The sequence below is a fragment of the Tetranychus urticae genome, chromosome 2 (genome assembly GCF_039701765.1).
Source record: "Tetranychus urticae isolate SD_2017Ah chromosome 2, NJAU_TeUrti_SD_1.0, whole genome shotgun sequence".
Taxonomy (NCBI): domain Eukaryota; kingdom Metazoa; phylum Arthropoda; class Arachnida; order Trombidiformes; family Tetranychidae; genus Tetranychus; species Tetranychus urticae.
Genome location: NC_142959.1, coordinates 28,008,493 through 28,020,801, shown reverse-complemented (window position 1 = coordinate 28,020,801; position 12,309 = coordinate 28,008,493). Strand labels below are relative to the sequence as shown.

General features: G+C 33.0%; 2 protein-coding genes and 1 long non-coding RNA gene across 3 annotated transcripts; 1 reads left to right on the top strand and 2 right to left on the bottom strand.

Moving 5' to 3' along the window:
- The first annotated feature begins 2,802 nt into the window (after positions 1-2,802).
- LOC107360895 (uncharacterized) lies at positions 2,803-3,617 on the top strand. The gene is made up of 2 exons (XM_015927618.3): positions 2,803-3,047; positions 3,251-3,617. The coding sequence occupies exons 1-2, from the start codon at positions 2,990-2,992 to the stop codon at positions 3,502-3,504; spliced, it is 312 nt and encodes a 103-aa protein (XP_015783104.2). The 5' UTR covers positions 2,803-2,989; the 3' UTR covers positions 3,505-3,617.
- Positions 3,618-9,392: 5,775 nt separating this feature from the next.
- On the bottom strand, positions 9,393-9,815 carry LOC149094267 (uncharacterized). Its single transcript, XR_016199345.1, has 2 exons — positions 9,564-9,815; positions 9,393-9,474 (listed from the first exon to the last, which is right to left on the bottom strand). It is a non-coding gene; the product is annotated as an uncharacterized LOC149094267 (long non-coding RNA).
- Positions 9,816-10,288: 473 nt separating this feature from the next.
- Positions 10,289-12,198, bottom strand: Eno (alpha-enolase). The gene is made up of 4 exons (XM_015926849.3): positions 12,068-12,198; positions 11,133-11,997; positions 10,904-11,020; positions 10,289-10,782 (listed from the first exon to the last, which is right to left on the bottom strand). The coding sequence occupies exons 1-4, from the start codon at positions 12,150-12,152 to the stop codon at positions 10,551-10,553; spliced, it is 1,299 nt and encodes a 432-aa protein (XP_015782335.1). The 5' UTR covers positions 12,153-12,198; the 3' UTR covers positions 10,289-10,550.
- Positions 12,199-12,309: the final 111 nt, after the last annotated feature.

The following is a 12,309-nucleotide window of genomic DNA, read 5'->3' as shown; positions in this document are numbered from 1 at the left end:
ATGCTCTTCTCTGACCATAATCTGTCGAGTAGCATTACTTATAGCCGGTCTAACATCTCAACCAGCCACTTCACCTCAACCCAATCACCGATGAAATTAAACAAGATGCGATTAACGACTTCGCCAAGTTTTCCGGGAGGTTAGCATCATTCATTCAGGATGAACAGAAGGATGATGGTAATGATGGAGAATCAATCACTTAAACTATAAATTGTTACAAAAAATGAGTTTAATTTTTGTAATCAGCGTAAGAATCTGAATCTGAAAATTTGATTCGATCTGAAAATAAACAGACGATCAATACAATCATCAATATACCTTATAAATATCGTTAATAAAACAATCGATTGATACAATTTTGGTTGCGCGGATGGTCAAACTAAATATAAGCAATCGACTTCTGGAATATACACAATTTATTGGAAATAAGCTCACAATTACATGCAAAAATATTACATAATATAAAATTAATGATACATAATATAAATTTAAAATCATATGGTTTGATAGGACTGTCACCAATTGGATCAATCAAAAGGAAAGTTGCTTTTAATCCAATTGCTGGCGTCGATTTTTCTTGTCAGTTGATGAAGATGATGATGTAAATGTGATGACGACCAAAAAGTGAAGCATGAAAACGGTTAATTCATTCGGTAATAGGTTCAATATTTAACCAGTCTTAGGTCATAATAAATATTCTTGGTAGTTAAAATTGATTTTGGATAGCAAAATACATTATCGGCAAATTTTTATAAATAGAGAGGAAAAGCTTCACCTACTAACAGATGATGACAAACTCGTTATCCCGATTCATTCGGTTACAGTTCGAAACCTTCGAGTTCCTAACCACGCATTGTGTTACGTATTCTTGAGTTTAGTATTGAAACATACGAATGACATTCAGCAACAGTACCATAATGGTAAATCCTCAGCATTGGTTGTGCCAATCCACAGATATTGCAAGTCCATCTGGCCGACAGGCTAACCTCTAGTGACTCACTTTTATGCATAGTACATCTATTACAACGAAGCACAACATTTTGATTTCGATACATTTTTAAGAAGGAACTAGTATCAAGTTAAAATGTGGGAAAGAATGGAATCAGTAATTAAAATTGAAATGGTCACAAGTTAAAAGATTGTCACAATAAGCTTTTGATTGTCATCATCTAAGAGAACCCCTTTTAACGGAAACTATCTAAGAAAGGGTTTTCTCCGGTCAAAGAAAGGATAAAAAGTTACGCCATCTAGATTAACAAAAATCTTTCATTAAACAGTAGTAAATTAAATTCCCGCTTAAATTCATCGTCATTTTTTGTCCAGACGCCATCTTTCAACAGTGAAACAAGTGTAAATCTTTTCAGATTTAGTTAATGCCATTATAATTAAATTGTAAGATACCTGTAATATAGATGAATTACCTTGAACACTGATTACCTAACTCAGTTATTTGACTGCCTTTGGACCATTTCAGAAATAAATCATCCATAATGACGATAAATTTAATATAATAGCTCGGGTAAGTCTTTTCACTATCGGAAATAATTTAAAATGATTTAAAATATGTTTTTGTTTATTGATCTTCCTATCTATTGTTTCAAATTAACTTGTATTGCTCTTATTACCATTACTATTAATATTTAAATTCAGATTCAACGTTGATGCGAGATTTGCTAGAAAAGATACTGTTGCATTTTGTTGGTTGGAAAGGGTTGGTTTAAAACTTGGTAACAAACGCTGGGGATAGAAAGTGCTTCATTTACATTTGGCTTTCTCGTTGTATTCATCAATCAATCACAGTATGGTTATTGTAAGTGCTTACAGGCTGTGTCTAATTGCGATATAATCATAATCAAAATAGTGCCATATTAATTCACTAGGAAAAAGATTTGATAAAATCAAAAGAGTGCAATGGGATCTAGTTAAGTTAATTATCGTTGGAAGGTGTAAAGAAATTGAGCAAAGTAACTAACAAAACACAACTAAACTCCCCTTGTTGCCAATTAATGAAAGTTAATTCAGTAACTATTAACTCAAGTGTGAAAGTTAAAAATCTAATCTAGTCTGAGACGTTTTATATCACAATTTAACATTTTTACCTTCTTTTAATTAATTAATTTTAAACTTGCAAGGATTGATTCAAATGTAAATTACCAACAACTTATGCAGAAACCACAGACAGGCGTTAATGTTGGAGCATACTAAAAGTAAACAAATGATTATACAATTAGACAAGCCTGCAAATTATCAAATTAACGACAATGATTTACTATCTTTTAAGCTAGAAATATTTAAATGAATTTTTATTTTTCTTCTTTAGATGATACCAGATTTGAAACAATCTTTAAGCTGCCCACTAAGCCAATTGGACAATGGTTGAGTCGCGTTACAAAAGTCAAATGGATCTTGAGGAAAACATTGATATCAGATTCAATGGCAGAGAGAAATAACCATTAAATGCTGTTTAAGATGATTTAAGGAATAGCAATAACAAATGTTTAATGCCAAAAGATAATCAAACAAACAGAAGTGGATTGAAGCCAATGTGAAAACCGTTTTGTGAGAAAGTTAAAAGAGCGTCATCAGGAGACATTTTTTGCAACAAACTGATTCCAATTTATTTTCACTCAAGACCTTGTCTATGTTATTTCTCTTCTTGCATTATCCATTATTTACGTTATTCATTTTATTTTGCTTAACCCTATCCTCCATAATCATCATCTTCACCTTCTCATTTTTGCAAGAGTCTCTATTTTACCTACAAAAACAAGAAAACATTCAACTCCTACTGCAAGATCATCATCAAAACCATAAGCGTCTTGGCTTCTCAACCATCAACCAATTCAATCTCGAGCTCTTACCTGAGCCATGTTTAAAATTAAATCTCAATTGCTAGTGATTCTTTGATTGGACATTGCAATACTTCATCATTTCGTTCTTTCGTTCTGTTTGCCACTGTCATATTGCAACAAACCATCAATTATAAACCATGAGATCATTATTTTTACACCTACTTTGCCTGCTTTTTGCATCCTTTTTCAAGCCAGGTAAGAATAAAATATTTTCTAAATGTTAAATACAAATTATGATTCAATTGACCACAATCTCTATTCGAAAGAGTTGGCAATTGATTTGCAAAAGCATCGATTTTGTATTTATTTTGTTTTCATTTGTTTCGACAATCATTACTTATTATTTCTCATTGTTGTTATTTTCTCATTACCACTTGTTCAATTCGTATCCTTACTAGGTGACTTAACTGGCTGTCGATTTATGGTTGACAATTGCGATGAAGATTGTCACGATATCTGCAAAGCAACCTGTTCCAAAAATTTTGGTGTCTGTGCCGAAGAGGAAAGGATAAGTTACTGTTATTGTTTTGAAACAAAACCAAAGGAAAAATGGATACACGATTGGAAATCTGATGAGGAACCATCCTCTCAATCTTTATCATCTCACGGAGATCATCACAATTCTCGTTCTAAAAGTGCTTCTGATTTATGACAGCTATCAAATTATATTTCAGATTTTTCTCTGTTGTTGTTTATCTCTGTGAGCCCTGTTAATAACCTGTTGTTCAAAAACTATTGAGTAAATTTACATTTAATTTTTGTTTACCTTTTGTTTTTGTCACTTTATTCTGGTCGCTTTTGTTGATGAGTGCATATGTTTTGCTGATTCACAATCGGTTCAGGGTGTTGAGATCAGACGAAAAAATGATGTATTACAACATCAATCTAGCTGAATCAATCAATCAGAACTATTTGCATTTTGCGTGATTTGTCTATTTCCCAGCTTGAACAACTGAAATATTGCTAATTATAATATTAATTCAATGGAAAATGTTGACTGGTTTGGCATGGAAATAGATTCTTAGAGAAAGATGAAAATTGAAAGTGGAAATAGCATCAACTTTATTTCTGGGATCAGATGAAGGAGATGATAATGAAGATGAGGATTTCCCTTAGGCTTGAACAACCTCTGATACTTTTGCTCATGTTGAACCAAATGTAAGCACAATGAACGACAATTGTTGTCATTTTGCTCTTGTTAATGTTGATTATATAGCCAGGTTTTTTGTTTGAATGACAATTTTTGACGTAAACTGGATTCCTGCCTTCTAATTCTGATCCATTTCAATCCATTCTACTTAACTGTCTAAGGATTTGCATCAAATTTTCTCATCTCGACTCCCATTATCATCCAATGCTCACCAAATATTCCCTATTGACTCGAAGATGTCAAAAATGTACCAAAATATTTTTCTCTTGTTACTGTTCTGGCAAATATAATCATCTCTCTATTTTACTGTTTTTAGTCGGTAATGATGTGAAATCGTGATAATTGAACAATTAACAATTTCAATGAAAACTATTCACCAATTGCTCAACCAGCAAGTAGATTTACCAACTCAATTAGCAAGCCAAAATTTGATTCGCTTTTTCATGCCACTATTGAATGCTTCTATCCAAACGAATTGACCACACAACTCGACACTATTGTCGCTTCATTTAGCATTTAGTATTTAGTATTACCTTGAAGAGCTACGATCAAATTATTGCCAATAAGAGAGTGGAAAGTTTAGCGAAAAATAATCAAGTAAAAAAGACCATTTTCCAAGAAGACCGTTAAGAATATTTGTTATCTGTGACGAACATTGAAAGGATTACGAGATAATCTGTTGAATTTACGTGAAGATGAACATAATCTTTCTTTGTCGTGGTTGCTTCATTGGCAAATGTTCATTATAACCTAAATGATCGCTAACTTTCGGAAGCATCTGATAAATGAGTAAACATTACTTTAAAAAACGATATTTAAAAGCAAAGATTATATTTTACTTCAAATTGAACAAGTTGCTATAATAATCAAAAAGTTGGTTAATTTTGTATATTTACGTATTTATCTAAATCTTGAAAATTTGATACCTTCACATGACGACAATATTTTTGGATAAAATTGTCTGAAAATTAAAAAAAATTGAAAGTTGAAAATTACAAATTCACTGCCAGAATCATAACGAGTTTGGCACATTCAACGAGATTAATAAGCAGTAATTAGCTAACTATACTTGCTCATGAATCTCGAGATTGCTCATCATTTCCAGGTAAGTTATTCGATCTCATTTACATAATTATTTAGTTAAAAAAAGATTCAAAAGCTGTCTTAATCATTAATCTAAAATGTTGATGTGCATTAAAGTATACTGATATAAAAATGGCGAGGGTGAAATGCTCAAAACAGATTAAAGTCACAGCAATAAATGTTTTAGTTTTCGTTTTCGTAGTCTAGAAGATCCATTATATGAGGTAAATTCGCGAATTATTTAAGGAAACAATTTTTCATGAAATCAAACCTGTTCATGTCCTTGCGGGCCTTGGAAACTGGCCACTCTTGCTCTTAACATTGCTCCAATTTGTAATAAAATGCGATAAAATGAGATCGGCTCATGAAGTTTGTTGTGCCTTTTAATAAAACTAACAGATTTTTCAGATATTGATTTTGAATTCCTTATATCGATGATAGAAATTTGTGGAAAATTTGAATTATTTCAGCAATATTGGCCGATGATGGTATCGCTTTAACTTCCAATAGCTAGATGTTTCGAATCGCAACATTTTTCAAGGACTCTTCTAATTGTGTTCCAGTCCGGAGAGTAGTGAGCTTATTATTGTTACTTGAAATTGAACTGATTAATATTGGGGTATAAATATGTTGTACTTTGGCTTACTAAGGTATTCGATTTACATACTCCGAAGATACACTAGTCACTATGCCTATCCTCCGAGAAATTACTTTAATTCAAGCTATCCCTAATCCAGCTTTTGTCCCTATTAGTACACCTCCCCTTTTGAAAAAGTTCAATTCCATCAAAAAAGGCAGAGTTATTTATTCTGATGCCCTTTATTTCCATACAGTGTTGGCTCTTTCATGCAAGTTGTCTATGACGACTGTCATAAAACTAATTCAAAGTTGTTAATGTTGAGGAAGTACTGTAGCTGTACAAACTTGAAATGTCCAAACAATATGGTGCAACAGGTGATCCTAAATTGTCTATAAATTGAACACCCTCAACTGTGGTGCAAGATGCCCGCAAATGTACCCAGAATGGCAGAAACTATTGGTAATAACCGGCAGTTTTACTTGTATAAAAGTCTCGTTTAGTGATAATATACCGGGAGACTTCATGTAAAATGATCGTGTATGATCCTTTGGTCCCCCTAGAAGTCAGCCCTGGCAGCATTGAAAAAATCATTACCGAAAAGCTGAATAATAAATATGCTATTATATGGAACACAGGAACTTGGCGAACGAACCTGTGTGATAAACAGCCTTAAAAAAGCTAATGAAATTATGGCTGGAAAAGATAAACTGTAAATTGTAAAAAAATATGATTTTGTATCGAAAAATATCTTTGATAAAGTATTTCTGTTTATTGGTTGTTGAGTTTATTTCTTCCTTTTCTTGGCCTTTATCTGTTTTTAGCATACGCGAGTTATGACCGCTTCTTTTCTTTCGTTAGGCATAGAACCTACTTACCGTACTACTGTTTTGAATTAGTTTTGTATTACTTATTTGCTAACAAATAGGCCTGCAGAAAAATTCAGCGTCAGAAATGACCTTTTTATTTCTGTGTTCAAGCTGATTATTATGATAGTCAGCTCATTGTGCAAGTAGAGGCGGGAAAATTTGAAGCAAAATTGATCAAAAGGGGTATGACTCATGAAATACTGACCCTCGTCAATTTTGAAAAAACATGATTTTATGATAGACATCATTAAAAAACTATGTTAGATCCCATCAAGAGTTCTGTAAAGTGTCGCGTTTGGTCACAATTGCGCTCTAAAGTTGAAACGTTTTTCATTGTTATCTTGGGAGTAAAACATATTGGAGTTCTGAAATTTCGTAAAAATATCTTTGATGTTAGTTTCCACTGACTGACGAAAGATTTTTTCTCTAAAGCACCTGGTTCACATATTATAGCCGTAAGGTCATTAAACTTCGAACGGTGCGCGTTTGAGTACCTTTGCGTCAGGAAGAATTTTGATCAATTTTTATGCTTTACAATGCTGGCTATAGCCTGACGCGAGATTTTTTGGATAAACTACGTAGTTCACCAGTTATACGAGTGGCCGCATTATTGTCGACAAGCTCTAGCTCCAAAACGAATCGCCAAATTCAGATGAAACTTCGACTAAATTCCTTAAAATTCAATATACTTTATACTACTAACAAAAGATTGAATTCGTCCGAGGCCCCAGAAAAAAGTTGATGCTACTCGCTCAATCGAAAACAAGGGCGCAAAATATCAACTTTTTTCTGTGACCTTTGATGAATCTTTTGTCATAACAAAGTGCATATGATTATTAGTCTTCTAGTGGAATTTTTAGAACTCTATCATGTTTTGTTCCCAAGATATCAATGAAAAACGTTTCAACTTTAGAGCGAAATTGTGACCGAACGCGACACTTTACAGAACTCTTGATGAGATCTAACATAGTTTTTTAATGATGTCTATCATAAAATCATGGTTTTTTCAAAATTGACGAGGGTCAGTATTTCATGAGGCATACCCCTTTTACTTTTATTATCAATTTTCTTATGAATGTAGCAATTAGGCAAATAATTTTCATATTTATGCTCAATAATGAAATAAAATTCTCAAATAATCTCATTTTTGTCATTTTCGACCGATAAAAACATGATGAATATAAGATAAAAAAGGATTGATTAATCGTTACGCAAAAAGATCGTATCAAGCTCGGATCGGTACATGAAGGGTCGATCCGGGTCGATCTTTAATCGGATCGTTCTCAGGTATAGTACGTTTTGAGAACCATCTTTTTGAGCACTCAATATCACTCCATTATTTAACCCTTAAATGACATTTGAAAGTCATTTTGAAAGTGCAAACTTTCACAGCTTGGTTGTTGTCGGCCTTAAGTCGAAAACATGATCCGTTGGTAAGATAAACGACTTTTGCTTAAGTCGATTTATTAACTGAGCTGTCTGCATGAACCTCAAAATCATTAATAGGATCACGTTTAATCCACTTATAAACAGTTTTTCAATTCATTTTTGCTTGCTAAAGCATGTGCCGATAAACCGGCTTCATGGTGATTTTTGATTTTAGCATTAATGGCAATTAACTTATGCATTTTTGATAAACATTTAAGCACAAAAATTACCAAAGACTATTACAGAAGCTCAAAGTGAGATACTATGACAATAAAATTTGAAAACCCGATATTTCCAAGCATATTTCGATCATCCGCCCCTAACGAACTTTCTTGACATCAAAGAGATGAACTCATTTTGACAACAAAGGTTTGAATTAATCAATTTTCCAACATGTAATAAAATAAACAAACGCCTTGCAAGTAAATCGATGAAAGAGTAAATGCCTTGAATGAGCTATAATTCATATTAAATTGATTTTTGTAGTTATTTATAAGCAGGTATAATACAGGGCATTTCAGCTAATTTTACCGTTGTAAATTGGCTATATCTTTGCTCCTGAGTGAACTTGAGGTTTGATATTTTGTTCATGGAAATTCGGGCGATACTCAATTGTCATATTTCAAGGTCAAGGTGATTCAAGGTCATTGCGTTATTTGACCTCTAATTGATATTTAAAGGTCATTTTCTAAGAGCCCAAAAATTTTCAGATTGGTTGATGCCAGTGACATGTTCATAACTCATTCTGGTAGCAAGATATGGGTGTTTACACATTGCTGTGTCGATCAATTGGTTACAAGCAAAATGCATTCATCTTTTCAACGGTTTAAGATAACAACTCGTAGTAAGCATCAACCAATCTGTAAATTTTTGGGCTCTTAGAAAATGACCTTTAAATATCAATTAGAGGTCAAATAACGCAATGACCTTGAATCACCTTGACCTTGAAATATGACAATTGAGTATCGCCCAAATTTCCATGAACAAAATATCAAACCTCAAGTTCACTCAGGAGCAAAGATATAGCCAATTTACAACGGTAAAATTAGCTGAAATGCCCTGTATTTCAATTTCCCGATCAATCAATCAATCAAGACAATTGACAAACGATCCGTGATGCAATGTAATCAATATGCAACTTTTTTTATTCCAATTTAGTGATTTTGTGAATAAAGTATGTAAAGTAGTAAAGTAAAGTGATTTTGTAGTTCATCTATAATAATATTCATCGGAGATATCAAAAGTTACTCTAGATTAAACTGTGCTTTTATAATAAGTGTTGTCAAAGATACAGTTGATTGTCGTATCCTATTTTACTTTGATTAGGATGACTAAAAACTTATCCAAATCGAGGGATTATAAAAAATTATTGGATTATTTCACAATGTAAATGAATGATTTAATGCAATTCAATCAGAAACAGTAACATGGAAATCCTAAGTCTGTTAGCTTTATTTTCAGAACCTTGAATCCGGCCGAAATCAATTGTGGTGTTACCGAAAAGGATTTTGGATTCTGAAATTTGAAAAAGAAATATGAAATAATTGAGAAAACAGTCGTAAGAAGTCATTTCTAAATGTAATTTGAAATTATAATAATCATACATATTTTTTCACTCCTTTTGATAATAACAACATTATGTTGTATACATTTAAGATAAATTCAGGTTTTGAATATTCAGGGCTGGAGATGAAATGACAAGTTATTTTAGAGTAAAAGAAGGTAAAGGATTGAAACAATTGAAAACAGCTATTCGATCGCAGCTTAATATTAAGAGCGACTCCAATACTGTTAATCAGGTGATCACCGGGATTTGAAATTCATCCATCCAAACAAGTAACTTACCTAGGTAATTACTTAGAATCAGAAACAATACGAAAACAGGAAATCAAATTTCTATGATTATGATTTAAACTGATTAAATTGGTTAAATTGTTTACTAAAAGGTACAAATATTAAGTATGTCTTTATAATGTAAAGATTTTTGAATTTAAACAAAAAAAGGAGAAACAAAGGAGACCAACGGAAACCCAACACCAAAATCACACAATTAGAAATAACTAGTAATAGAAATAGAAATAATAATTAAATTGACTAATGAGGGAAAAGAAAATAGTTCCCAATTGATTAGAATTAGTGAATAAGAGTTAAATTTTGATTTGTTGTTCACCAGTGTATTGGAGAAACAAAATCAAAAAATTGATTTGCTGAGCTGTTTTTGAAGCATTTTAAAAACAACCTTTTTTGTCCGGCCTGATAATATCTCTCTAAGATTCTGCATTTATCGAGCAGTAGAGAACGATAAATGATCATTGATACACAACTAGAATTAAAATATATAGTTTCACGCTTTATATTGATTAATAGGCTTTTGAATATTTACCTGGTAAATTGAATTTGGAATTATCTTATATGTAATTTATGTGGTGAGTTTACCCAAGACTACAATTATAATAATAGATATATAGAGTTGAATAATAAGCTAAATTTTAAAGAACAAAAAAACTGATTTGATCTGCTAGATATCATTTTTCCACAATTTCATATCACTTTCACATAGAATTTATTTGACCTTTAAAATGGATTTAAGGTCACTGAGGTTTTCGGAAGCTTTTTCCTGCATATTTAGCACCAGATCCTAATTCTTCTTCTATTCTCAGAATTTGATTATATTTAGACAATCTTTCAGATCGACATGGAGCTCCGGTCTTGATTTGTCCAGTTGAAAGACCAACAACAATATCAGCTATGGTTGAATCTTCAGTTTCACCGGATCGATGAGAAACCATTGTTCCCCAGCCATTAGATTTAGCCAGAAGGTGACTAATGAGAAAAAAAACAGATATTGATAAAAAAACACATAAGTAAGTGGTTTAATCGCAAGAAAAACAAGATGACACGCAAAAAGTAATGAGAAATGAACAAAGAGAATGATTCAACTTACGCTTCAATTGCTTCACTGATGCTTCCGATTTGATTAACTTTCAAAAGTAAGCAGTTACAAGCTTTCTTCTCAACTGCGGTTTGAATACGTTTTGGATTGGTGACTGTCAAGTCGTCACTATAAAAAAAAGAAGATTCAGAAATCATAAATAAGCAAATGCAATCAATTGTAAACGATCAAGGTCATGGTTAGCTAAAAGAAAAGATGAATAAAAAAATAGAAAGCATACCCAACAACTTGGAAGTCGACACTTCCAGTGAACTTGCTCCAACCTTCCCAATCATCTTGATCAAAGGGATCCTCAATTGATACAATTGGATAATCAGCGGCGAAATCTTTGTAAAGCTTAGCAAGCTCATCAGGTGAAATCCATTTGCTGGGATCAGATTTTGGATTTTTAAAGTCCAAATCATATTTACCATCTTTGTAAAATTCAGATGCGGCAACGTCCATACCAATGTCAATTTTACCAATGTAGCCAGCATTACTAATAGCCTCTTTGATCAATTCAAGGGCATCCTTGTTGTTCAAGATATTGGGTGCAAAACCTCCCTCATCTCCTACACTAGTAGCATCAAGACCGAAACGCTTCTTGATTACAGCCTTTAAATGGTGGTAAGTTTCAGAACCCATTTTCATGGCTTCAGTAAATGAACTAGCTCCAGTAGGCAAGATCATGAATTCTTGCATGGCAAGCTTGTTACCAGCATGGCTACCACCATTGATAACATTGAATGCTGGAACTGGTAAAATAATATCCTTATTACCAGCCAAGTCAGCGATGTGTTTGTATAATGGAACACCTTTAGCAGCAGCACCAGCTTTACAGACAGCAAGTGAAACACCAAGAATAGCATTAGCTCCGAGCTTTCCTTTGTTTTCAGTACCATCTAATTTAATCATTAATTCATCTATCTCCTTTTGTTGAGTAGGTTCGAACTTGCCAACAATGGCAGGGGCAAGACTCTCATTAACATTTTGAACGGCTTTAAGAACTCCTTTTCCCAAGTAGTTGCTTTTGTCACCATCTCGAAGTTCAACTGCTTCGTGAGCACCAGTTGAAGCACCGCTAGGTACCGCAGCTCGGAACAAACCTAAAATGAAAATTTAAAGGTTATTTAAAACAAAAACGAGCTTTAATAGACAAAAATTGTATAATCTTACCTTTATCGGAGACAAGATCAACCTCAACAGTGGGGTTGCCTCGGCTGTCATAGATTTGTCTTGCTTTAATAGATTGGATTGGCATTTTGATCTTGAATACGGTCAGTAACTAACAGAAGAGACGAAGGTTTAGCAGGTAATGTAAGAGTTTGGTTATTTAACAGGAAGCTATAAAATCCGCAGAAGATCGCTGCTTGTACGCTTGTGCAAACGCAGAAGCAAGATCATTGTTTTTTTCCCAA

What these genes read in the sequence shown, in the direction of transcription:
- LOC107360895 (XM_015927618.3), top strand. Translation starts at nt 2,990, where the DNA reads ATGAGATCATTATTTTTACACCTACTTTGCCTGCTTTTTGCATCCTTT. An exon ending in TGCATCCTTTTTCAAGCCAG is followed by an intron (nt 3,048 to 3,250) that starts GTAAGAATAAAA and finishes TATCCTTACTAG; the next exon opens with GTGACTTAACTGGCTGTCGA.
- Eno (XM_015926849.3), bottom strand. Translation starts at nt 12,152, where the DNA reads ATGCCAATCCAATCTATTAAAGCAAGACAAATCTATGACAGCCGAGGC. An exon ending in GTCGACTTCCAAGTTGTTGG is followed by an intron (nt 11,021 to 11,132) that starts GTATGCTTTCTA and finishes TTTTTTTTATAG; the next exon opens with TGACGACTTGACAGTCACCA. An exon ending in ATCAGTGAAGCAATTGAAGC is followed by an intron (nt 10,783 to 10,903) that starts GTAAGTTGAATC and finishes TTTTCTCATTAG; the next exon opens with TCACCTTCTGGCTAAATCTA.